Raw genomic sequence first — 27,556 nt, 5'->3', positions numbered from 1 at the left:
ATTGTTAGGTTGTATTAAATGGTCTAGATGTTTTATTGGTGTTGGTTTCGTTTTCTTTCACACACATGTTCTACGACTGTTTTTTTTTTTTTTTTGTCATCTGTAGTCTCAACCCCCTACAGCCCTCTGAGTAAGACCCAGCCTGAAATGGCTGTTCCTCTGCTGGTCTCCAATACAGACATTCACACAGAACTTAATACCTGGACTGGGTCTCCTAGATTGGACCGGACTCCAGGAACATGGAAGTGGTAGCAGGAATATGGACGCCATAGTTTCTGTCTCACATGTTTTAATAATAAAACACAACCTTGTCGCTTTTTTTGTTGTTGTTACATTTTTGCAGCGGCTTTCTGAAAACCTGGCGAAAAAAAGATTGGAAACCATACAGAAAAAGGAAACAGAGTGATCTTTCCTCTTTTTCCATAGCACGCTCAACAATGCCGCCGATGTTCTTTTTCACTGAATGTGTATCTTGAGATGTTTTATTTTCAACATATTTTTATTTCTTTAAATCGGTATAGAATTATATAGTTTTCCTAGAACACACAGAAAGATTGAGTTGTATTTTCCAACTGGGGGTGTACTGTAGTATTTAACAAGGACAATGGTTCACACAGTGCACACATACAGACAAACAGGGAGTAGAGTGGAGAGGAGGGTGTGAGAGACAGAAAGGGAAGGGGGGACTGGGGACGCCATGGCGGGGTGTGCTTTGTTATGCCTAAATGAGGGAAAGCAGCTCTCACACACCCCCCCTCCCATTATATAAATAAAAAAACAAGTAAAACCAATGAACCCCCACCCCATAGTATAAAAAAAACAACAACAACACTGTTGAAGAAAAAGGAAACGGTCGGAGTGAGAAAGACATCCGCTCTTCCTCCTGCAGACAGGAGAGGGCGAGAGGGGACGGCTCGTATTGGTGTCAGCTGTGGGATCTCGCTTGTGATCCGTAGATCTGTGTGTGACCGGAGGACGAGCAAAGGGTCGCAGGAGAAAGAAGAGAGGGAGGAACAGAGGTGTAGAGATAGCGGGGGAAAGAAGGGGAAGGGAGGAAGGAGTGGTATGGCCCTTTTTTTTTTGCCGAGCGTAGAAACTCCCTTTAGATCATAGCTCGTTCAAATCTACATACACAATATGCAGCTGCCGTTTGGTAGATATATTGGTTTATGTACACAGCAGTGAGAGAACACATGCAAAGAGTATCATAGGAGATGGAGATGGGGGGGGGTTGATGTAGGAAGTCGTAAAGGTGCTTTGCTGTTTTTAATCTTTGGGGCAGTTGTGATGAAAATTGCTTCGAAGCGGTTGTTGTCTTTTACGGGGTGGGGCATCTGAAGACGTGTCTTGCCAGGGATGGAATGAAAGGGGGGAGAAACAAATGGAAAATGTAGGGGTATGAGTAAAGACGGTATCCATCACTCAATAGTATGTCTCCCTTTCCACCCAACCTGTAGGAGGAGAGGGTAGGGGAAGAGAAAAGAGAGGCATTAGAGAGTTTTCTTGTTTTAGTGTCAATTAAAGATTTGTGTGTGAAGTTACAAATGCAAATCTCATGACAGGATTCGGGCCTAAATGTTATACATAGAGAAAGAGACAGCCATTTACCTCCTGGGTTCCTACGGATGAGCAGTTTTCGGATCTCATCATACACAAAAATGAGGACACTGTAGGGGACCGCACAGAACCACCAGCTGGGCCTGGAGAGGAGGGGGGGGGGGGGGGGCAGAGGTTAATAAACACACCGCATGGCAGATAGGTCAATAGTTGTCAGTGTAGGTGTATGTACAGTATGTTTGTATGTCTATGTCTGTTTGGTTTGTGTAGGTGTATGTCTATCTGTTTGGTTTATGTAGGTGCATGTCTATGTCTATCTGTTTGTGTAGGTGTATGTATGTTTGTGTAGATGTATGTCTATGTCTATCTGTTTGTGTAGATGTATGTCTATGTCTATCTGTTTGTGTAGATGGATGTCTGTGTCTATCTGTTTGTGTAGATGCATGTCTATGTCTATCTGTTTGTGTAGATGTATGTCTGTTTGTGTAGATGTATGTCTATGTCTATCTGTTTGTGTAGATGTATGTCTATGTCTATCTGTTTGTGTAGATGGATGTCTGTGTCTATCTGTTTGTGTAGATGTATGTCTGTTTGTGTAGATGTATGTCTATGTCTATCTGTTTGTGTAGATGTATGTCTATGTCTATCTGTTTGTGTAGATGTATGTGTATGTCTATCTGTTTAAGTAGATGTATGTCTGTTTGTGTAGATGTATGTCTATGTCTATCTGTTTGTGTAGGTGTATGTCTATGTCTATCTGTTTGTGTAGATGTATGTCTGTTTGTGTAGATGTATGTCTATGTCTATCTGTTTGTGTAGATGTATGTCTATGTCTATCTGTTTGTGTAGATAGATGTATGTATGTCTGTTTGTGTAGGTGTATGTCTATGTCTATCTGTTTGTGTAGATGTATGTCTATGTCTATCTGTTTGTGTAGGTGTATGTCTATGTCTATCTGTTTGTGTAGATGTATGTCTATGTCTATCTGTTTGTGTAGGTGTATGTCTATGTCTATCTGTTTGTGTAGATGTATGTCTATGTCTATCTGTTTGTGTAGATAGATGTATGTATGTCTGTGTAGATGTATGCCTATGTCTATCTGTTTGTGTAGATGTAAGTATGTCTGTTTGTGTAGATGTAGGTCTATGTCTATCTGTTTGTGTAGGTGTATTTCTGGGTTTACTCCACTCACTTTAGGGGGAACATCCTGAGTGCCACGTCCATGCCTGGGGTGTAGGATAGGAAGGCAGCCAGAGCTGTCTCCTCAAACAGGCCAAAGATCAGGATCTTGTTCCTAAGAGGAGAGTAGTGCAGAGGAGAGACATGAGAATGAGAATAAATATAAGAGGGTGAGAGAGACTAATATACATAGAGACCAAGCATACTGTATATTAACAAATGTAGAGACAGACAGACAGACAGACAGACAGACAGACAGACAGACAGACAGACAGACAGACAGACAGACAGACAGACAGACAGACAGACAGACAGACAGACAGACAGACAGACAGGAAAAGAGACACAGAAACAAGACAGGCTGACAGACAGAGACAGGCTGACAGGCAAACAGATACAGAAACAGACAGGCAGGCAGACAGGCAGACAGACAGGAAAAGAGAGACAGAAACAGACAGGCAGACAGACACAGGAAAAGAGAGACAGAAACATACAGGCAGACAGGCAGACAGACTCACTTCATGCCCTGCTGGAAGACAGAGTTCCGCCTGGTCTTGCAGACAATGACATCAGCCCACTGTACCACCACGATACTGACGAAGAAGGCTGTGTGACACGTGAACTCCACGATCTTCCTCTGTTCATATGTCTACACACACACAGAGAGAGGAGAAAGGGAGTGAGACACAGTATTTGAATCATATAATGAAATAGAACAATATAATGGACATTAGCATCCCGGCAGTGTGACTAAAAGGACAGCAATCTTGGTCAGGGAATATTTATTTATAGAATCTGATCAACTATGGTGAAATAGTGTAAACAATGAATTTGCATTTGTACTTGTAATATACTGTATGGCTATATTTTGAATACTTATTTTGGCTCAGAATTGTAGCGTGTACCTACCCATTGCTGGCCATAGCTGTCTTCCAGGTCGTTGCAAGCGCGGTCGTCCCAGTTGAGCCTGATACCCACAAGAATTGAGGGTAGGAATCCATTCTCAGCCAAGATCACAAAGTAGGAGAAGAAGCCTCCCAGAGCCTGGATCATACCTTCACACACAGACATAGACACAAAGCGTTAACACATGTTCACTCTGGAAGTGATGTTACCGGATCCCACAAGGAGAAGCCATTGACTTGTCATATAGACTCGTGAACTATAATCCACTAGCCATAGATGTATGATCTATAAGCATCAATGCACTCATCAGTCTGTCAGATTCTACAACAGGGTGGTAGAAGACTAATCTCACGACTAATGCTCAAGGACTTCATGGGGAAGTATTGATCATTGATCTGGCTGTGGGCTATGATAACATGTCCAGTTACATATGCACTGTCTTTATGGCCCCAACCAGGTAGAGGAGTTAATGGGGACCCACCGATTTGTCCGTAGGCGATGCTGATGAGCCTCTCGTTCACCAGCTTGTCCCTGGTGGGGTTCCTGGGCTGACGCTTCATGATGTCACTCTCGGCTGCCTCATAGGCCAGGGAGATGGCGGGCACCTGGGGGAAGGGGGTCACAGGTCACAGATGTGAGTTTGTATGAGAAACAAATATTTCACATTGATGTATATTTGATTGATTGCTCCATTGTGAGATAGGGCATATCGAGTTTACATGTGACATTACTTTCAACAATGCACAATTTCGTATTTTGTGTGTGTTTGTGTGTGTGTGTGTGTTGGTCCCGCGTGTGTGTGTTATGTGTGTGTGTGTGTGCCTTACCATGTCAGTTCCCAGGTCGATACAGAGGATGGTGATGGTACCCAGGGGTAGGGGGATGTTGACGATGATGAAGAGGAGGAAGGGTGTGATCTCAGGGATGTTACTGGTCAGGGTATATGCAATGGACTTCTTCAGGTTATCAAAGATCAGACGACCTGCAGGGAGACAGGAGGACACACACAGAGGTCACACACTGAACTCTGACCCCTAACATCTGTAGAATTGAGCAAAGGTCACTCAAGGTTGGATCAGGGTCTGCCCTTATTCATAAAGTGTCTCAGAGTAGGAGGGCTGATCTTGGATCAGGCCCCTCTTGTCCATGTGATCTTATTCACTAAAAAGTCCAAACTGATTGGAGATCAGCACCTACTCTGCGATGCTTAAAACATACAGGCTCATATTACCAGTCCCTCCCATCTTCTCCTTTTCTGCCCTCTTTCACCTTTCTTCCACTTCTCCCTCTCACACGCCCTTCTACTCTTTCCATCTATTCTCCTCTCTCTCCCTATTTCTCACCCTCTTCTACTCCGGTGACGATGGAGGCAAAGTTGTCGTCCAGCAGGATCATGTCAGCGGCCTGCTTGGATACGTCAGAGCCGGAGATTCCCATGGCAACGCCGATGTCAGCCTTCTTCAGGGCAGGAGAGTCGTTCACACCGTCACCTGTCACAGCCACGATGGCACCCTGAGAGGGACAGAAGAGTTAGCCTGTGTTCTAAATGGCACCCTATTCCCTTCATAGCACAATTTAGTAGTGCTTTTGAGCATGGCCTATAGAAAGTCACAATTGTACCAAAACTAGGGGGAAGTGATGGGGTCAATTCCCTGTTCAATTCAATCAATTCATTTTCAAATGCATGAATAAAATCTCAACAATCTCCCCGAACTGAAAACGGAATGAACCCCAACCTTGTTCCCAGACTTATATTAGTGTAGTCGTGGAAAGCAAGTTCACTTTTGTTGATCGGGTGATGGATTCAGGTGGTGTGTGTCTTTGTGTGTGTGTGTGTGTGTGTGTGTGTGTGTGTGTGTGTGTGTGTGTGTGTGTGTGTGTGTGTGTGTGTGTGTGTGTGTGTGTGTGTGTGTGTGTGTGTGTGTGTGTGTGTGTCTCACCAGTCGCTGGCAGCCCTCTACGATAATGAGTTTCTGCTGTGGGGAGGTCCTGGCAAAGACAATCTCAGTGTGGTTTCTGAGGATGTCATCCATTTGATCCTGAGACAATTCCTTCAGGTCTGTACCATGGATCACACAAGCCTTGGCATCCCTGGAGACACACACACATCAGAATAGTTAGCTTGGATCCACGGAGCCAGGGCGAAAGTGACAAGAGGGGGAACATTAATGAGCACAATGAATTAGCAGAACGGGATCCCTTGTGGTCTCACCGTCATTGTGAAATGATGTATTGTGCTGGTGTGTGTGGGTGTGTGTGTGTGTGTGTGTCTTATGTTTCTCACCTTGGGTTGACCTGGCTGACGGGGATATTGAGGCGAGAGGCGATGTCCTCCACTGTCTCGTTGCCCTCGGAGATGATGCCCACGCCCTTAGCGATGGCCTTGGCAGTGATTGGATGATCACCTGTCACCATGATGACTTTGATGCCAGCCGAACGACATTTGCCCACAGCGTCGGGCACAGCGGCACGGGGAGGGTCAATCATGGACATGAGGCCCACGAAGCACAGGCTCTCTGTGGTGAAGTTAACGTCGTCACAGTCGAAGGCAAAGCCCTTGGGGTACTGGTCCTCTGGCATTAGCAGGTGGCAGAAACCTGGGGAGTAACAGGAGGGGTTCGCTTGATTTACTTGTTCTACTCATCCTCTACTAAATCAGTCAATCCTTCAGCTCACATTTTTTATTCACTATTGGATAAGGTACATTTGACTCATTCTCCTAGAACCAACATCCTGACCTTCCATCCTTTCCCCCTCCCCTCCCTTTAACAACCCGCCCCACTCCTCTTATGCGTTCTGCAAGGTCCATTTCTCTCTCTTCCTTCTACTCAACCTTCCCTCCACATTTCTCTCTCCACAACCCCCCCCCCCCCCCCCCTCCTTTCACTCTCCCTGTCTCACTGAGTACTCTCTCTCCCACCCTCTCTCTCACCGAGTACTCTCTCTCCCAGTCCTCCCAGCTCCATGTAGGCGTTCTGGAAGGATTCCTTCATCTCCTCGTCCATGGGCTGCTCCTTGCCCTGGATGATGATGGTGGTGCAGCGGTCCAGGATCCTCTCTGGGGCTCCCTTCATCACTAGCAGGTAGCGGTTGTCATTGGGATCCTCAGTCTCGTGAACTGACAGCTGTGGGGTTGGTTGAGGATGGAAGGGAGAGAGCGAGAGAAATAGGGGGGAAGAAAGGGGAGAGGTGAGATCGGACATGGTCACAGTGTTAGAAACCAATCCATTTGAGTGTTGTGTTTGTGCGTGTGTGTATGTACACATATGTGTGTTACGTACCTGGTACTTGTTGGTGGAGTTGAATGGGATCTCGGCCACCTTCTTGTTCTTCTCTCTTATTTGTTTGACAGAGCCACAGGACAGCTCGATACACTTGAGCAGGGCAGACTCGGAGGCATCACCAGCGGTGTCCCTCTTCAGGATGGGCAGTTGGTCCTGGCCGGCTTTGAACACGGCGCGGTTGCAGAGAGCTGCGACGCGAGCCAGGGCAGCCCATGAGGCTGAGGTCTTGTCAAAGGAGGCACCTAGAGAGAGAGGTGGCCGATTAGAGATGATAAAACAATATCTATTCCTAACCTGTAATTAAACTGTACTTGTCTGTAGGTTATAGAACTACTTAAACTCAAGAGGGATTCCTAAACTTAAAATTGTCTCTAAACGTGACTGTGCCCAAACTTGAACTCTAACACCAACATCCAACCCAAACTCCAGCTCTAACACTAACTCTAACACTAACTCTAACCCTAACTCTAACACTAACTCTAACACTAACTCTAACACTAACTCTAACACTAACTCTAACATTAACTCTAACCCTAACTCTAACACTAACTCTAACACTAACTCTAACACTAACTCTAACATTAACTCTAACCCTAACTCTAACACTAACTCTAACACTAACTCTAACACTAACTCTAACACTAACTCTAACATTAACTCTAACACTAACTCTAACACTAACTCTAACACTAACTCTAACACTAACTCTAACATTAACTCTAACACTAACTCTAACACTAACTCTAACACTAACTCTAACATTAACTCTAACACTAACTCTAACACTAACTCTAACATTAACTCTAACATTAACTCTAACACTAACTCTAACACTAACTCTAACACTAACTCTAACACTAACTCTAACACTAACTCTAACCCTAACTCTAACACTAACTCTAACACTAACTCTAACACTAACTCTAACACTAACTCTAACATTAACTCTAACACTAACTCTAACCCTAACTCTAACACTAACTCTAACACTAACTCTAACACTAACTCTAACATTAACTCTAACCCTAACTCTAACACTAACTCTAACACTAACTCTAACACTAACTCTAACATTAACTCTAACACTAACTCTAACACTAACTCTAACACTAACTCTAACACTAACTTTAACATGAACTCTAACACTAACTCTAACACTAATTCTAACACTAACTCTAACTCTAACACTAACTCTAACATTAACTCTAACACTAACTCTAACACTAACTCTTAACACTGACTCTAACATTAACTCTAACATTAACTCTAACTCTAACTCTAACACTAACACTAACTCTAACACTAACTCTAACATTAACTCTAACGCTAACACTAACTCTAACTCTAACATTAACTCTAACACTAACTCTAACACTAACTCTAACATTAACTCTAACATTAACTCTAACACTAATTCTAACACTAACTCTAACTCTAACATTAACTCTAACACTAACTCTAACATTAACTCTAACACTAACTCTAACATTAACTCTAACATTAACTCTAACTTTAACTCTAACATGACCTCTTAACTCTAACACTAACTCTAACATTAACTCTAACTCTAACACTAACTCTAACTCTAACACTAACTCTAACATTAACTCTAACATTAACTCTAACACTAACTCTAACACTAACTCTACATTAACTCTAACATTAACTCTAACACTAACTCTAACATTAACTCTAACACTAACTCTTAACACTGACTCTAACATTAACTCTAACATTAACTCTAACATTAACTCTAACATGAACTCTAACTCAACTCTAACACTAACTCTAACATTAACTCTAACACTAACTCTAACACTGACTCTAACATTAACTCTAACTCTAACTCTAACACTAACTCTAACACTAACTCTTACATTAACTCCAACCCAAACTCTAAAGGCTAGCGCTCATCACACTGAATGTGGATCTAGCATTCGCCAGCCAATATTTCAGTGCGGCAACATTTTTTCATGCAGTTCTACATGTAAAATCGCTGCGCACTTGGTTCGCAAATTACATTCAGAGGTGTAATTTGTGCTCTCGGCCAGAAAATGCTATTGGCGTGTCTGAACCCAAACTCTACCATTATATCTAACATCAACTCCAATCCTAACCCTCCTGATCCCCTCTTACCAGACTGGTCCTCTGTGGTGTCAGCCTCGTGGATCTGGTTGTCGAACCACATGTGGGCCACGGTCATCCTGTTCTGGGTCAGGGTGCCTGTCTTGTCGGAGCAGATGGTTGAGGTGGAGCCCAGGGTCTCCACAGCTTCCAGATTCTTGACCAGGCAGTTCTTCTTCGCCATACGCTTGGCAGTCAGAGTCAGACACACCTACAGCACAGAGACAGGGGAAAGACAGGGGTTATCCAGGAGCCAGAACGAAGGAGGGTACTAGTACCAACAAACTAGAAAGGTTACCTATTCTGGAGAGAATGTGTGTGCTTGCTTCAGCTGTCTAGTTGGTCTAGAGATCTATAATATATGCCTGGTAGAAGTTATAATTGGTCTGGATCTTGTCTTAATCAATGTGTAGTATGTCTATGTTAATTGTGTAGTTAGCTGTGTAGTTGGTCTAGTTGGTCTAGATCTACAGTCTAGTTGATCTAGAATGAATCTCATTTACAGTATGCAAATTGTGACATTTCAAAAAATTCCAAAAAACAGTTTTTGCTTTGTGTGTGTAGATTGATGAGGGGGGGAAAAAAACATTTAATCCATTTTAGAATAAGGCTGTAATGTAACAAAATGTGGAAAAAGTCCAGGGGTCTGAATACTTTCCGAATGCACTGATATAATACATGATATTTAGCAGATGACTCACAGCCATGAGTGCATAGATTGTACGTACGGGTGGTCCCAGGAATTGAACCCACAGGTATGAGGTTCAATAGAGATAGGATTCACAGAGAAACGGCCAGGGCCACTCACAGTGACAGTAGCCAGCAAGCCCTCGGGGACATTGGCCACAATGATGCCGATGAGGAAGATGACGGCCTCCAGCCAGGTGTAGCCCAGGCAGACAGCCAGGATGAAGAAGGTGATGCCCAGGAACACGGCCACGCCTGTGATCAGGTGGATGAAGTGCTCGATCTCCTTGGCGATGGGGGTCTTGCCCGACTCCAGACCGGAGGTGAGAGTGGCGATACGGCCCATAACGGTACGGTCGCCGGTACACACCACGATGCCACGCGCCGTACCTGAGAGGGAGAGAGAGAGAGAGAGAGAGAGAGAGGGAGTGAGGGAGGGAGAGAGAGTGAGAGAGAGAGAGAGAGAGGGAGGGAGAGAGAGAGAGAGAGGGAGGGAGAGAGAGAGAGAGGGAGGGAGAGGGGGAAATAGAAGGGCATATATTCATTCAGGAAAAAAAGAGAGGTTGAAATGAGAGAAGAGAAGTAAAAGTGGGAACTCTTGTATGCTTATGTGGGTAACTTCTGCGTCAACAGCAGCTCTATGGTATAATATTACGTTTGAATCAGCTTAGTTGAACCAGTCAAAAGCCTAGCAAGCCTTAGTGCTGCTGGGGTGCAGCATCCAATACTGCAGTAGGACCCTGCTGACTGAATTTGGTAGGTCGAGTCTGACACGCAGGAATAGAGAAAAGAGGATAGGAGAATTGTCAGGGACAGAACAGCTGATGTGTCTGTCTGCTTGTCTGTGAGTTAGCAGTTTCTATAGTTACCTTCAACGCAGTTGGTAGAGAAGAAAGCGACATTGCGGGTCTCCAGGGGGTTGTCATGGGTACAGTCAGGTGACCTGCTCTGGGGTTCTGATTCGCCAGTCAGGGAGGAGTTATCCACCTATAGGAGAAGGACAAAACCCAGAAGGCCAAAAAATGTTAAGTAAAATGTGTAGCTGTGTGAGTGTGTGTTATCTGAACTGTGTGTGCGTGTGTGTGATTGGTACCTTGCAGCCATGAGCAGAGACGACTCTGAGGTCAGCAGGGATCCTGTCTCCTCCCTTCACCTCCACCAGGTCTCCTGCCACCACCTCCTCAGCGTTGATCGTCATCTTCTCGCCTTCACGGATCACCAAGGCTTGCTACAGGGAGAACACAGAGGGAGGGTTAGATAGCCCATGCGCGCGCACACACACACACACACACACACACACACACACACAAGATACTGTTTGTTTTGTTGAGCGTGTGAATTGCAAAGAAAGCTTGGAAAGGTGTGTGGTATGTGTTCAGTGTGTGTGACAGTACAGTACCAGTCAAAAGTTTGGACACACCTACTCATTCAAGGGTTTTTCTTTATTTTTACTATTTTCAACATTGTAGAATAATAGTGAAGACATCAACACTATAAAATAACACATGGAATCAGTTAGGAACCGAAAAAGTGTTAAACAAATCAAAATATATTTTATATTTTAAATTCTTCAAAGTAGCCACCCTTTGCCTTGATGACAGCTTTGCACACTATTGGCATGTCGTGTGTTTACCTGGGGCACCATGTTCTTGAAGGACTCCATGATTTTGGAGCTCTTGGCCTCCTGGAAGTAGGAGAAACAACCGGTGACCACGACGACTACAGAGAGCACGATACCGAGGTACAACTGAGGAGAGAGAGAGAGAGACAGGAAATCCCACTGTTACACTGTGTACATTGCAGGTCAATGCATAGCAGGAGTATTTAGCTTCAAACTGAACACAGACCAACACGGTAATAGTCACTAGACTAGATGATCATGCAAAAACAGAAAAAAAGTGTCAATGACCAAGTACATTAGCCATGTGGGTGTATGTTAGAATTAAGGTTAGGAACTGGCGCTGCTGTCAGTGTGTGTGAGGTTTGGTAAACGTAGGTATGTGTGATTCGGCTGTGTGTGGCTCTAAAGGTCCCTTATTCTGTGGCCGTGTTAACGTTTAGTGTTTGGGTGCATGTGTGTGCGTGAGGGTGTGCTTGTGGGTGACTCACATTGTCTCCTGCCGGCTCGTCCTCCGTGGCGGCCTGGATGGCGTAGGCCAGGAAACAAAGGATGGCGCCGGTCCACAGCAGGATGGAGAAGCCACCGAATAGCTGGCGACAGAACTTGATCCACTCAGGGGTGGTCGGGGGAGGGGTGAGGCAATTGGGACCGTCCCTGATCAGAAACTCAGCCGCCTTGGCGTTGGTCAGACCCTGGGTGGGGAGAGAGTGGGGTGGGTTAAACCTAGTACTGAGTGTGTTGAAATTAGGGGTTGCACCATAAAAATCCTATTAAATCTAATATGTAATTATATGGGTAAAACTTTAAGCCTGCAGGTATAATGCTTTATGACTACTTATAAGCATAAATGAGTCTTTACAATATTATAACGAGGCTTAAAATGTGTTGTCTTTACGTAGAACATTTTCAACCGACTCAAAAAGGCTGTAACGTAGTAAGGATAATTATAAGATTATAATTGAGACTTTATAAGGGGTCTTGCATAGTCTTAGAAGGCATTAAAACGTTGCTCAAACTGATCCCCTCAAACACACCGACCACACACCGACCGTGTGGCATGAGTGAATGTAAAATAATAAAACACCACCACCTAGTGGCCTAGTAGCAGCTCTGTCAGTGACACAGCAGGACTCGGCAGGACATCTCGTATCTCCATGGTACAACATAGACAGACCTCTATGGGACAGTACAGTAGGAGGAGTCACCTGGACAATGTCGGTGTTGAACTTCCTGCAGCACTCCTCTATGGACATCTTGTGTTCCGTCTGAAAGGTAGAGAGGGAGGGAGGGAAAGAGAGAGAGACAGATAGAGAGGGAGAGAGAGAGAGAGAGAGAGAGAGAGAGAGAGAGAGAGAGAGAGAGAGAGAGAGAGACAGAGCGAGAGAGAGACAGAGACAGACAGATAGAGAGGGAGAGAGAGAGAGAGGGAGAGAGAGAGAGAGAGAGAGAGAGAGAGAGAGAGAGAGAGAGAGAGAGAGAGAGAGAGAGAGAGAGAGAGAGAGAGAGAGAGAGAGAGAGAGAGAGAGCATATGTATGTGTGTTTGTGTGGGAGAGAGAAACAGAGAAACATTGAGAATATGCCATAAATATCATAACAATGAATTTAAAACAAACTAGGAGGATTTTGACTTAATTACTATCATTCACTTTAAGGTCTTTCTCCAAACTATTTAGAGAGTGTGTGTTCCAGTTACACATTGACTCTTGGGGAGTACCCTGAAAGTATTCGATCAATATTCATACTCTAACTTACGGAGAAGCATATGTTAGTATTTCAATAATAGTTATGGGGGTGCCCAGCGTGCCCCTTGAGCAGGGCAGTGTGTGTGTGTGCCACTGTGTGCCAGTCACTTACAATCGGTACTTCTTTCTTGAGTTCATCCATGTCCTTCCCCTTCTTGTTCTTCTTGCTGGGAGAAGATTTGCCATCTTTATCCTGCGAGGTAGCAACGCGGTAACTGTCCGACCGCCCATACTGGGCGGTGGGGGGGACAGTAAGAGAGGGGGGAAGGGATTAGGGGGGGGGGGATACTTTCACTATTATTTAAATAGAAACATGGTTAAAGCAGCAGACACAACAGATGGGGAGAGGGACTTCATTATTTTCTCTGATACCCATTTGATCTTCACAGAGATCACAGACAGAAGGATCAAACGACCGTCTGGCTTTACTGCAGTGTCTGTCTCATCTCGGGGACCCGCTATCACAGTTTGTATCCACTGGCCACCTGCTTCATTTGTCATTTATGTCAACAGCGACTATTGTATGTTCTCCGCAAACGCACACGCACACACACTAGCTGGTGGTGGGGCACAGAAGCCCTGAAAGAGAAACACAGTGCAGATACAGTGCATTCTCTCAGTCTTCAAAACCTCTCTAATGATTAGATATACAGTGCCTTGCGAAAGTATTCGGCCCCCTTGAACTTTGCGACCTTTTGCCACATTTCAGGCTTCAAACATAAAGATATAAAACTGTATTTTTTTGTGAAGAATCAACAACAAGTGGGACACAATCATGAAGTGGAACGACATTTATTGGATATTTCAAACTTTTTTAACAAATCAAAAACTGAAAAATTGGGCGTGCAAAATTATTCAGCCCTCTTAAGTTAATACTTTGTAGCGCCACCTTTTGCTGCGATTACAGCTGTAAGTCGCTTGGGGTATGTCTCTATCAGTTTTGCACATCGAGAGACTGACATTTTTTCCCATTCCTCCTTGCAAAACAGCTCGAGCTCAGTGAGGTTGGATGGAGAGCATTTGTGAACAGCAGTTTTCAGTTCTTTCCACAGATTCTCGATTGGATTCAGGTCTGGACTTTGACTTGGCCATTCTAACACCTGGATATGTTTATTTTTGAACCATTCCATTGTAGATTTTGCTTTATGTTTTGGATCATTGTCTTGTTGGAAGACAAATCTCCGTCCCAGTCTCAGGTCTTTTGCAGACTCCATCAGGTTTTCTTCCAGAATGGTCCTGTATTTGGCTCCATCCATCTTCCCATCAATTTTAACCATCTTCCCTGTCCCTGCTGAAGAAAAGCAGGCCCAAACCATGATGCTGCCACCACCATGTTTGACAGTGGGGATGGTGTGTTCAGGGTGATGAGCTGTGTTGCTTTTACGCCAAACATAACGTTTTGCATTGTTGCCAAGTTCAATTTTGGTTTCATCTGACCAGAGCACCTTCTTCCACATGTTTGGTGTGTCTCCCAGGTGGCTTGTGGCAAACTTTAAACGACACTTTTTATGGATATCTTTAAGAAATGGCTTTCTTCTTGCCACTCTTCCATAAAGGCCAGATTTGTGCAATATACGACTGATTGTTGTCCTATGGACAGAGTCTCCCACCTCAGCTGTAGATCTCTGCAGTTCATCCAGAGTGATCATGGGCCTCTTGGCTGCATCTCTGATCAGTCTTCTCCTTGTATGAGCTGAAAGTTTAGAGGGACGGCCAGGTCTTGGTAGATTTGAAGTGGTTTGATACTCCTTCCATTTCAATATTATCGCTTGCACAGTGCTCCTTGGGATGTTTAAAGCTTGGGAAATCTTTTTGTATGCAAATCCGGCTTTAAACTTCTTCACAACAGTATCTCGGACCTGCCTGGTGTGTTCCTTGTTCTTCATGATGCTCTCTGCGCTTTTAACGGACCTCTGAGACTATCACAGTGCAGGTGCATTTATACGGAGACTTGATTACGCACAGGTGGATTGTATTTATCATCATTAGTCATTTAGGTCAACATTGGATCATTCAGAGATCCTCACTGAACTTCTGGAGAGAGTTTGCTGCACTGAAAGTAAAGGGGCTGAATAATTTTGCTCGCCCAATTTTTCAGATTTTGATTTGTTGAAAGAGTTTGAAATATCCAATAAATGTCGTTCCACTTCATGATTGTGTCCCACTTGTTGTTGATTCTTCACAAAAAAATACAGTTTTATATCTTTATGTTTGAAGCCTGAAATGTGGCAAAAGGTCGCAAAGTTCAAGGGGGCCGAATACTTTCGCAAGGCACTGTATTTTTTAAATTGAACCTTTATTTAACTAGGCAAGTCAGTTAAGAACAAATTCTTATTTACAATGACGGCCTACACCGGCCAAATCCGGACGACGCTGGGTCAATTGTGAGCCGCCCTACGGGACTCCCAATCACGGCCGGTTGTGATACAGTCTGGAATCGGACATGAGTGACGCCTCTAGCACTGAGATGCGGTGCCTTAGACCGATGCACCACTCGGGAACCCCTAGATTAGATGAATATCTATTCAATTAGATTGGATACATCAATGTTACTGTGATGTGTTGAATATGAAACAGTTTGGCAGACACACACACGCGCACGTACACACACACACAGACAGATGTCTCTCTTCTAGGGAGCACAAAGTGTTGCATTAGCTCAAGTTACGATTTACACTAACGGATGCTCAAATCAATACAGAAGCCCCTGACCAGAGTCCCTCAGTTGACAGAATGAGAGAGAGAGAGAGCGAGAGAGACAAAATGGCTCCCAGGAGGGTTATAGTGGAAAAGCTGCTCATTGACACAGCCAACTCATCAAGGAAACTGACCTTGCTGCAGGATCAATACAATCAGTGATGTAATGAAGGACCAGAAGGGTTAAAGGACAGCAGAGTCCAAAATACATCCAAAAGGCAATCTGTCTGTCTCTTACCACACCCATAACCCTCAATTAAGAACATGTAGCTCAATCTTTCTCATCCATTCTGACTATATGGTCACTTTTATTTGTTCTAGCATCATCACCAAGTGACTGTACGGTGTCGCGTTCAAGGAAACACAGGGGAGCCCCCTGGTGGCTATTGTCAAGATGACATGCTCTAACAAGCTTGGCCTACTGCCTAGGTTTGACTGGGTTTCAACTGTGTTACTGCTTGGTTGGAACAAAAGCCTGCACCTACACTGGCCTTCTTTGGGTATGGTTGACACCTACCTGTTAATTTATTCTGAATAATAAAGGGCAAATACACATTCAAGTCAAGTTTTCATTTTTGACCTGGTCCATCGCAAAACAAATAAATAGCCTATACCGAGCTAAACATACATGACCTAATCTCCCACGCCCTGATAAACACACTTGACTGACGAAGTACAATGCCATGAATGGGTGAGTAAACCTGCCACTGAAAGTCCCAGTGCTTAACGCGAGTTCAGTTGAGAAATTTCAGATGCCTAGAATCTTCCACGTGTAAAAGAGACCAGTCTGAGTGGTTCATTGTGGTCAGAAAGGTTTGAGGAGGATTTATAGTGAACACTACAGGTCTCCACTCTGCCCCTGATTTACAGTAGTAATACTGGAACACACTAGAGTGAGTCTCCCTTGAACACAAACTAACCCTGAAGAGATTGGTTCAAACAGTCGACCCGAACAGAACTCCCCACAAACAACACACAAGTTGACTACAAAGTGCACAAAATCAACCTTCCCACACACACACACACGTGTGCATGTGGATGTCGTCAACCGAGAATGTGAGTGAGCTCTCGCTGCAACAAGACCAGACAGGCCTAGAGAGCCGAATGCAGAACAAAGGAGAGACTGATAGAAGACTACTGCTACTCATGCCCTTTGAGATTGGCCTGCCTCTGTGTGTGTGTGTGTGTGTGTGTGTGTGTGTGTGTGTGTGTGTGTGTGGGGGTACTTCAATATAACATGCACATTAAATACTCTGGTTGGCATCGAGATAAGCATCTTTAGCCAAACAGTGTAGGGTAGATATTATAGATAAGCTAACAGGTCTGGGTTAGGCACACAAGGTGTGGAGTTTCTAGCTAGGCAGGTTTTCCAATGGCTAACACTGAGTGGGCCATTGAAATGCACTTAGAGTACATTGTTAGGTCTGACAGCACACCTGCTCATCACGCACCCACGCGCGCAGGCACACACACACACACACACACACACACACACACACACACACACACACACACACACACACACACACACACACACACACACACACACACACACACACACACACACACACACACACACACACACACACACAATTTAATGCTAATACAAACACTGGAAGAGCGGAGACAGGTGAAACAGGCATTACAAGAGAGGGCTGGACAGAGAGAGATGAATGAAAAAAAGAGAAAGACAGTGATGGGGCAGATGGAAAGAGAGACAGCAGTGGGAGGTGAGAGAGAGGGAGAGAAGAGCTCTTCTCTCTCACACCACTAATTAGATATTGACCACTATTCTTTGTCAGTTGACTCAGGCTGTGTATATCAGTGAGTGACAGCGTGACTGGGATCCCACTCTAACAGATTGTTCTATAACACTGTAAAACAAACAACCCCACCTGCAGGGTCGCGACCTTACAACCTGCGACCCAGAAAGTGGATGTTGGTGGATGTTACCGTGTGTGTGTGGTGAGGGTGTTAACATGCTTGCAGGCATGTGTGTGTGGGCTAATGCCACTCAATCTTTCATGACACGCAAGGAACAACCCAAGCTTCTCCTTTCACCCACAACCCTCAAGCTGTGTGGCAAGATTTCTTCATTGTGGTTACGAGGTCACAACTATCGCCTTAGTTACAAGCAAAAACATTTAGAGAGCGTCGTTTTGTTCCTCATTGTTCAATACAACATGTCATCTATCTGTCTATCTGTAGGTCTGTCTGCCAGTCTGTTTCTACCATTTGCTGTTGGGCAAAATGTAATTCAATGATGTTGTTTCAGAGAAGAAACAGAGACTGCAGGCTGAAATTACAACCACTAGCTCTCACACAGACGGACAGAGAAAGACAGACGGACCTACTGACAGACACAGACTGGAGGAACTGGTGTCGGTGACTTAACAACCAGACAGATGCTACAGTATATATTACCGCATCTCCTCCACACATTCTAATATTTTCAAGTAGAAGACAGACTGCCCGGAACAAGGAAGACAGGCACATTCACTTTGGAGCAGATTACTAAAGCTACTAGTGTGCTAATCTACCAGAGGATAGTAGAACATCATTGGGTGTGTGTACACTATGTTTGAAAAGAAACGAGCAAGAGTTTGTGACATTCTATCGATGTCATGCTGCTGTGGTTTGTCTGGTTCTAATGTTCTGTTCTGGTTTTGTCCCGTTTTTCCCGGAGCTAAGCGCCTGGTTAGGAGGTCACATTACCATGGAGGTTGGCATGGTGACCGAGGCTTAGTGGTGGGCGGTGGCCTAGTACTGTAGGATCCCCCTGATCTGATCGCTCAGTTATAATTGATGCCTCGGTAACTGGACATTCGAGGAGATAGCCAACACGTCTGTGTGTGTGTGTGTGTGTGTGTGTGTGTGTGTGTGTGTGTATCTTTATAAGAAAGAATGAGATACCTTCTTATATGCGCAAGCTATAAGCCTGCCAACAGCTAGGCAGAGGTGAGTCATTGTCGAGGTGGCTACAGTCTGTCTGCGCAGCGAGAACACGCACTGCGGCAGACAGAGAGAGCGAGAGAGTGAGGGGGGGGGGGGGGGGGGGCAGATAGTATTAGGAACAGAGAAGGGAAAAATAGGAGACTAGGAGGAGATATTAAAACAGACAATGTCCTATATGTAATGTTTTCTCAGTTATTAATCAGACTCATTCGTTCTGAAGTGAAGTGAAGACGGGGCATGTTTCATATGTCGAACACTTCCACACTGCAGTGAACCACGGCAGCCAATACCCTCCATCAGGAGCATGCCAGTCTGTCAGTCTGTCTGTCTAGGGCACACAGGCTTGGGCATGCCCCCTAACAGTGATGGACCTGCTTGGGCATGAGGCGTGGCATCCCAGCCTCTCCTGGTATGCATGACAGGTGAGGGGTTTCACAAGAGGCGGGAAGAAGTTGCATTGTTTGGGTTCCCGTTTTAGGGGACCTACAAAAGGGGAAATAGTAACTATTGCAGGAAAACAGTTTGATTGTGTGTGAAGCTTGAATTGACTAAGATGGTAGATATATTTCTCCATACTACACACTTCCTGAAACAAGTTATATACACCTCATTACCTTGAGTGGTTCCCAAATGACACCCTATTCCCTATGTAGTGCAATACTTTAGACCCATACCTTTCCTAATGTAGTGCACTACTTTTGATTGTGCACTATGTATGGAATAGGGTGCCATTGGAGACAAATCCTCACGAACTGTGCCCTGTGTGTGGTGAATAACTATACTTTATAAGTGACAGTATCTGGCTGTATCATGGCTGTGCAACATCCTTCTCCCAATATAGTTTGATCATCTCTTGTAAGCCTATCAGGCCAGCCATGACCCACATGACACTACTAGTTGATAGGCTGATGTGAAGGGATCCTAGCCAATGGGGAAGGTGTGGGGGCGGAGGGTAGTGATGGTGACAGTTATATGTCCATTCAGTCCTGCTGTGAATAAACTGAGTAAATGTATTTATTGGTTTCTTTTCGTTTTGATAGGAGATGAAAATGCAATGAATTAAATGTGATTTGTTGATGTAAAAATCTGCATGTGCAGGTTGTGTTATTAGATTTGGGATGGGATGGGGTCACAACAAATTCTTGGGGGGAAAAAAATGGCATCCCCAGAAATTCTGGCGGAAAAAATGTGATCCCCCTGCTGAAAAAGCTGGAATATCACTGCTTTAGGCCTTTATGTGAACTATATACAACATGGGAGTGTGTACAACATTGTTGGGGATAAACTGCATTGTTGGTTAAGGGCTTGTTAAGTAAGCATTTCACTGTAAGGTCTACATCTGTTGTATTCGGCGCATGTTACAAATACAATTTGATTTGATAGGGACATCTGGTTCCAACAGCCCTGGGGTATAGGGCTAGGTAGCCACAGGGGGCATGGCCTAGGGGTAGGGGGGCTGGGCTGGGTCGGTGGTTGGTCCTGGAGGCTCATGCTAGTAGGATTAGCTAGACTGATTGCTCTTGTCTTCATTAGCCTACTGTATTGTACACCAAATACAGTACCTCTCCCTAGTTAACTACCAGTAGAGACGTTCTTCTCCATATTAAAGAGTGATAATGAAACGGAGGAAATCGGTGCATTAAGAACTATAGGAAAATCAAATCAAATGTTATTGGTTACATGCACATATTTAGCAGATGTTTTTTTAATTATTTTTTTACCTTTACTTAACTAGGCAAGTCAGTTAAGAACAAATTCTTATTTTCAATGACGGCCTAGGAACAGTGGGTTAACTGCCTGTTCAGAATGACAGCTCAGGGGTTTGAACTTGCAACCTTCCGGTTACTAGTCCAACGCTCTAACCACTGCCGCGGGTGTTATTGCGGGTGTAGCAAAACGCTTGCGTTCCAAGCTCCGACAGTGCAGTAGTATCTAACAACTCACAACAACGCACAAATCGAAAAGTAAAAGAATGGAATTAGATTGAGCAATGTCGGAGTGGCATTGGCTAGAATACAGTAGAATACAATACAGTATAGACATATGAGATGAGTAAAGCAGTATGTAAACATTATTTCAACATTTTTAAAGTGACTAATGTACCGTTATTAGTGGCCAGTGATTCCAAGTCTATGTATATGGGGCAGCAGCCTCTAAGGTGCATATCTAAAAATGGTTTCATATCAAGACACGTCTTGGTTGTAAAATACTTGGTGTTGCTTTTTGTCACAATGACAGTTCATTTAATTTCTGGATGCCCAACTTCTTCTCAAATGGTGATTTTCTTAATTTAATAAATATATAAACAGTGGTGGAAAATGTACCCAATTGGAATCTAGTGAAGTAAAAGCAAAAGTTGTCAAAAATATAAATATACTGAACAAAAATATAAACGCAACATGTAAAGTGTTGGTCCCATGTTTCATGAGCTGAAATGAAAGATCCCAGAAATGTTCCATACGCACAAAAAACTTATTTCTCAAAAATGTTGTGCACAAATTTGTTTACATCCCTGTTTGTGAGCATTTCTCCTTTGCCAAGATCCTTCCACCTGACAGCAGTGGCATTTCAAGAAGCTGATTAAACGGCATGATCATTACACAGGTGCACCTTGTGACCACTCTAAAATGTGCAGTTTTGCCACACAACACAATGCCACAGATGTCTCAAGTTTTGAGGGAGTGTGCAATTGGCATGCTGACTGCAGGAATGTCCACCAGAGCTGTTGCCAGAGAATGTATGTTTATTTCTCTATCAACGTCATTTTAGAAAATTTGGCATAAAAAATGTGGCATTACCTCCAACCGGCCTCACAACCGCAGACAATGTGTAACCCCGCCAGCCCAGGACCTCCACATCAGGCTTCTTCACCTGCGGGATCGTCCGAGACCAGACCAGCCGGACAGCTGATGATACTGAAGTGTATCTGTCTATACAAAAGCCCTTTTGTAAGGAAAAACGTATTCTGATTGGCTGGGCCTGGCTCACTAGGTGGAGGGCTGGCTCCCAAGTGGGTGGGCGTATACCCTCCTAGTCACACCCATGGCTGCGCTCCTGCCAGTCATGTGAAATCCATAGATTACGGCCTAATTTATTTATTTCACTTGACTGATTTCCTCATATGAACTGTAACTCAGTAAAATTGTTGAAATTGTTGCATGTTGCGTTTATATTTTTGTTCAGTAGAGTAAAGTACAGATACCTCAAAAAACAACTTAAATAGAACTTCAAAGTATTTTTACTTCACACATTTTTACTTTACACCACTGTATATAAATAAAGTTATATTAAATTCAATTAAATTGTTTTGATGTTCAGAGGTATGGAATTCCAGCCAGACCCTGAGGTCATGACCTCTGCTTATAGCAGAAATTATACACTATCTATGTGCATGTGAACACACACACGCCAAATGTCCTGTATCCTAATTTAGCTCTCACTGACAAATAATTTGTGTTCCCTTCTAAAAAAAAACAGCAAAACGAAAACAAAATCCCATCTTATGGCATTACCCCACCTGTCCTCCCCTACCCTCATCTCTTCATCCTTCCCCCATGCCCATCTGTCCATCCCCTGATCTGTTCATCCTGGCAGGCAGCTGTGCTCCAGTTTAGAGTCTGCATGTGTCCTTGTCTCTCAGTGTGTATACCATTCACCCATTGTGAGTGTATTGTCAGAGTTTTCTTTAGGAAAAAGTGGCGCCCTTGAATGGCGAATGGGAAGCGCGCTTCAATTACCAGTTGAGAAATAAAAATAGTAGTTATTTTTAATCATGGCCATCAAAACTGTTTTTAACATGCAATTGCATTTAGAATTGTTATAAAAGCACACGTTTCACTCCAGAAACAACAAATGAGCTGTTTGAGAATCTGTAGCAGCAGCTCTCGCACTGTCGGACAGATTTTTTCGCTCATAGGCTCTGTATCTGTATGTTGTGGCTTGAGATAAACGACTAACGAAAATACACGCGGCAATTTAATTCCATGAAAGGATGCAAATGAACCTGTAGACCAGTAAGCATGACTGGTCAAATGCATTTACAATCGACTGGTATTTCCATCGATGAAAAGACTAAAAAGCATTATCGGCCAAAAGTCGACTAACGGAAACCCTGGTGTACATGTACATGTGTGTGGATGTGAGTGTGAGTGTGAGTGTCTGTGTGTGTGTGTGCTCCTCAGTGAGAATAGCATTGTCTAGATTGGTATCGTAAATCTTGAGTGTTTAGTGGCCCTTGTAGGGACAACTGTAGATTCTCTCTTTCTCCTATGAGGGGTTTCCTGAGGATATTCTGTGTTTAATGCAGATGATTTAGGTGACAGAGAACACATAGCAACTCCTGCTCTGTGTACTGTCTTGTCTTCTGGCCTTTGAAGTACTGTGTTGCCTGTGACACGCTCTGTGAAAGGAAATGTCATTTGGGCAGAATTGAGATAAATAAATACATTTAAGCATTTATGTATATTTTCAAATGAGACAAATTCAATTGACGTAGTTGATAATGAAAGGGGGAAGAAAACACACACACACACGCGCACACAAACACACACACACACACACAAGCTTGGGAGGACACTGAATTAGTAATGACTGTGTTGGCAGGGAACCCAACTCTCCTCTGTCTCTCACTCTGCAAACCCCCATTTAACATTTCCCGAACATTGCAGCAACGCTAACTAACCAGGCTGCCCTATCTTGCATTACAATCGATCAAATGTTTATGTTATTTGATTAACTCATGACCTTAGTAAGGAACTCAGTCTGCTTTGAAGGGTAAGGGACTCATCAAAACTCAAACAAACCATAATGCCAAATTTCCCCAAAAGTCCCCAAATACTTACACAATACCCTATTACCCTACCGTATCACCCTACCCTTAAAGTAGGTCCTTCTAGCTATGCTAGAAGACTAACATTCAAACCATGTCCTTCCAAATGACTCTTTAAGGACAGAACCCTCATGAATATCCCACTAGTATATTGATCATTGACTATTAGTAGGATGCCCAGGACGGCTCGGTCGACATACAGTGCACTGCGCAAACCCTCCAGACTCAGCAGCAGGACACGAATGACTGCAGATGCAGTGAGGAGGGGAGTGAGCTAGCTACTCTGCACCAAACACTGGGTTGGGCCACAGCTACATCCACACTCTTAGAAGAAAAGGTGCAATCTAGAAACTAAAGGGGTTATTTGGCTGTCCCCATAGGAGAATCCTTTGAAGAACCTTTTTTGATTCCAGGTAGAATCCTTTTGGGTTCCATGTAGTACCCTTTCCACAATGGGTTCAACATGGAACTCAAAACAGTTCTACCTGAAACCAAAAATGGTTCTATTTGGAAACAAAAAGGGTTCTCCTATGGGGACAGTCGAATAACCCTATTGGGACCATTTTGTCTAAGAGTGTACCATGTCCCATCATGACCAAGCAAGCCTTACCTAAATACCTACACCCTTACCCTTTCCTATACCCGTCCTGTACACCTGGCCAGTTAAGGAGATCGCCAAGCGTTCAGCTCTCTGCCACTCCAAGCGTTCAGCTCTCTGCCACTGCAATGATTTATCTCCACACCACCTACACCAATATGCCCTTCCTTTATACTGTATATCACTTCCCTTTCTCCCCTTCAATGAGAGAGATGATGGGGGATATCAAGGAGTGCTCCCTCATGCTCCTCAGTCCCTGTCCAGTGAGCTCTCCCTGATATCCCCCACCACCTCTCTGTATCCCATAGGGGTTGAATACCTATACCTCCCCCCTGTCCTGTCATCCCATCTGCCTCCTGTCTCTGTGGTAACCAATCCCTAAGAGCAGAGGCAAGCAGGGGAAACAGGAGCCATGGCAATGTGAGCTCAGGTCATTATCCCACAACAGGATACAGCCCTCCCTCTCTCTCTCTACACTTGCAGATCAGTCACAACTCATCTCATCCCCCTCCCTCCTTCGCCCTGCACCCACCCTCCCTCTGTCCTCCCCCTCCTTTTTCGCTATGGCTCATGTGTCTGAAGGTGAAATGTGTGCAGCCGTCTTCACTTGCTCTCCTCTCCCATTTCTCTTTCTCACTCACTCACTCACTCTCCCCCCCCCCCTCTCTCTCTCTCAGCATCATTAGGTTACCCCATCACTGACTGTACCAGAGCAACTATACACACATTCGCCACATCAGCAACCTCAATTGCTCACAATTGGTGTGATAAATGAAAAAGGCTGTCTGTCTGTCTGCCTGTCTTCAGTACCGCTGACACTTTGCCTCAGTGTTTGTTTGCTTCCTTACATCCCTTGCTAAAACATCCCTTTCTGCGTGACTCCCCGAGTCCGCCAATCACAGCTTTTTAAAGGGAATTTCCATTCAAAAGGCACCGCCCCCATTTTGACGCGGCAGCCTGCGGCCTTGGGGGCAGGCAGTTGGCAGTGCCACGGCACAGCGCGTCAAGCGCCAGATCGACTTCGCAGAATGTCTTGTATGTTGTCAAATAATCATAGGGGTGAGATGGATTAAGGTAAAGAACATATGCCTTCCAATTATTTGAAAATGTCATTATTATCAGAGGTCACACACATATTTTATTTGCGCGCCGGATGAGGACCCCCACCCCTGTCTCATTTACACATAGGCTACACGGGCTGATCTAACTTTACCACGGAAGTGGTTCGTGCGTAAGCACTTTTTGCACTCCATCCCATTTGACGCAGTGCCTGTTGCTACGGATGATTCTCGCATCCTCATGAATAGCCTATCACCAACGACTGCTTCATTTCTCGCCGCTTCGACCGGGAGAAATGCCTCCAAGGCCCACTCAGGTCATAGATGGAGATAGCTGATATCATTCGTGCCTGCTCTGTCGGTGTCTCTTCAATCATGTTCGGTAACCGTGGGTGATCCAGCTTCATCAGCCACTGGGATGTTGTGGCATCATGTCATCAAATTAAGTCAATACCCAGAACCGAGTCGGGGATTAAATCTTAAACTCTCATATACGCAAGATAAATGATGAGGCAGAAATTGCGCAACAGTCCACAACGACAGTCGCAGCATCACCTCGAAATGTTCCTACAGAACTATTCATAGTCAAATTATTATTGGCTTTACAAAACAGTGAAAATATTGGTGTTATTATGGTGTTATTTCAATCGATACTTTTATTGAGATATTCCAAAATATCATCCAGCGCCGGGCCGCATCCCCCATTTGACGCAGTGAGGGAGTCAGAACTTCGTGTGCATTCTATTCACTTACAAATCTAGTCCCAAATGTATCATCACCCAGCATTCACAGGACATCTTTTTAATATATCGTGTGTATTCACTGTCAACGATTATCGCGCCCCTGTTGTCACAAATTAAAGGGGAAAAAAGTTGGTGAAGCGCTTATTCCCCGGTAACCGCATTATGACGCATGGGCCACCGAGGCTTCAGTGCGCTCAGGCATTGCATACCATACCGACATACGCAATGTCCTCAGTAGCCGGGTAGACTAGGATAGGGTTTCCTATGTTACACTAGCTGTCTATCGTCAAATGTTGCGTAGAAGTAGTTACCTGCACTATCGCAGATTTAAAGATGTAGACAATTGGGTCGCGATGATGCGAGGATAATTTACATGGGCAATAGGGGGAGGGGATACTGTAATCATGCGCCCATTCGAATACACAGCCACACATTCTAAAATCATCAAATACAGGCTAATAATAACGGCAGGTGAATAACAGAACATTGTGTCTCATTGAAATCCCTCAGTGACATGCCAAGTGAAGCCTATACGCAGTGGTCTCTCTCTCTCGCTCTCTCTCTCTCTCTCTCTCTCTCTCTCTCTCTCACGAGAGCCGGCTGTCAGAATAAACCGATTACCATGGCAAGGTTATAGACAAAGTGTCACGATATGCCTAATATAGCCCATCGCCTATATTAATGCATATGGCAAACCCCTGAATGAGACTATTCAATATTTTTTTTATCACTAACTTGTTCGTTCCATAGTGTATGAGAAACAAAGGAAACAGCAGCAAATTACAGTAAATGACATTCAATTATTCCATCAGTAGATTCTGACCAATTCATTGTCAAGTTGAAACCTTACAACTGCAGTAGACATTACAGAGAGCTGTTTTGTGCCTGCTCTAGCCTACTTGTCACATCAATTTGTCGCAGTCTATGAGACCGTAGACTATATAGCCCAACAAAAAAAAAAATCCGCATTGGAGTCAATGTCACTCAAATATTTCCAGAGCAGAAAAAACATGACACTGCAGTATGGTGCCCTTCCCCGTCAGCATCTGGGGTTTTAAACAGTTTTCAAGGCATTTGATAACTTTCATGCATCAATAAGGCAGTTGTAAAGTTGGTAGACGCCGGGCTTACCCCCATGTTGGCGCAGTCAGGCTTCTCTCCTCAGGTGATGCAAAGCTTGAGAGGTGTCAGCCCCTCAGGTGGAATTATATCAAAATGGTATTGCCTTTTAAAAACGTAAGAAAGATTTGTATTCAGTTATTCAGGTAAAAACGAAAGAAAGCGACAAAGACGTCAGTCAAGCAAATTTCTATAAAATAAATGGGTTAATTGATTAAATAAACAGATTGTGTCTCTAACCTCCAAAAGGTTACAGTATTTTCCCCCTCCACCTAAACGTCTTTCAAATGAAATGTTGCGGTCTCAAGCAGAGCATCACGCGAGGATGCGGGTCCTTCTCTTGCGCTCTGATAGTTGCGGTAAAAGACCGGTGAAACTAAGAAGCCGCACTGCTCTGGTTTTTTAGGATTTGATCTCCCTCCGCGGCTCTGTTGGCTGCCGCAGTACTTCCTTCTCT

The 27,556-nt window shown here is 44.3% G+C and overlaps 1 protein-coding gene across 2 annotated transcripts; it reads right to left on the bottom strand.

Annotated features, from left to right (window-relative positions):
- Positions 1 to 4: 4 nt before the first annotated feature.
- LOC110517766 (sodium/potassium-transporting ATPase subunit alpha-3) lies at positions 5 to 27,556 on the bottom strand. 2 transcript variants are annotated; one of them, XM_036973798.2, is made up of 22 exons: positions 27,340 to 27,556; positions 27,112 to 27,205; positions 13,214 to 13,333; positions 12,564 to 12,623; positions 11,847 to 12,050; positions 11,371 to 11,484; positions 10,831 to 10,965; positions 10,607 to 10,724; positions 9,859 to 10,127; positions 9,063 to 9,261; positions 6,924 to 7,168; positions 6,575 to 6,767; positions 5,927 to 6,239; positions 5,583 to 5,733; positions 4,986 to 5,154; positions 4,470 to 4,624; positions 4,124 to 4,247; positions 3,646 to 3,791; positions 3,255 to 3,385; positions 2,750 to 2,851; positions 1,609 to 1,700; positions 5 to 1,451 (listed from the first exon to the last, which is right to left on the bottom strand). In XM_036973798.2, the coding sequence occupies exons 2-22, from the start codon at positions 27,115 to 27,117 to the stop codon at positions 1,423 to 1,425; spliced, it is 3,075 nt and encodes a 1,024-aa protein (XP_036829693.1). In that variant the 5' UTR covers positions 27,118 to 27,205; positions 27,340 to 27,556; the 3' UTR covers positions 5 to 1,422. The 2 variants fall into 2 exon arrangements, with proteins under 2 accessions (XP_036829693.1, XP_036829697.1); XM_036973802.2 differs by having other exon boundaries at positions 13,214 to 13,294.

This window comes from Oncorhynchus mykiss, chromosome 3 (genome assembly GCF_057628025.1).
Source record: "Oncorhynchus mykiss isolate SJ-2025 chromosome 3, ASM5762802v1, whole genome shotgun sequence".
Classification (NCBI taxonomy): domain Eukaryota; kingdom Metazoa; phylum Chordata; class Actinopteri; order Salmoniformes; family Salmonidae; genus Oncorhynchus; species Oncorhynchus mykiss.
Note: the sequence above shows the minus strand (reverse complement) of the source record. Positions and strands in the feature narration are given on the sequence as shown.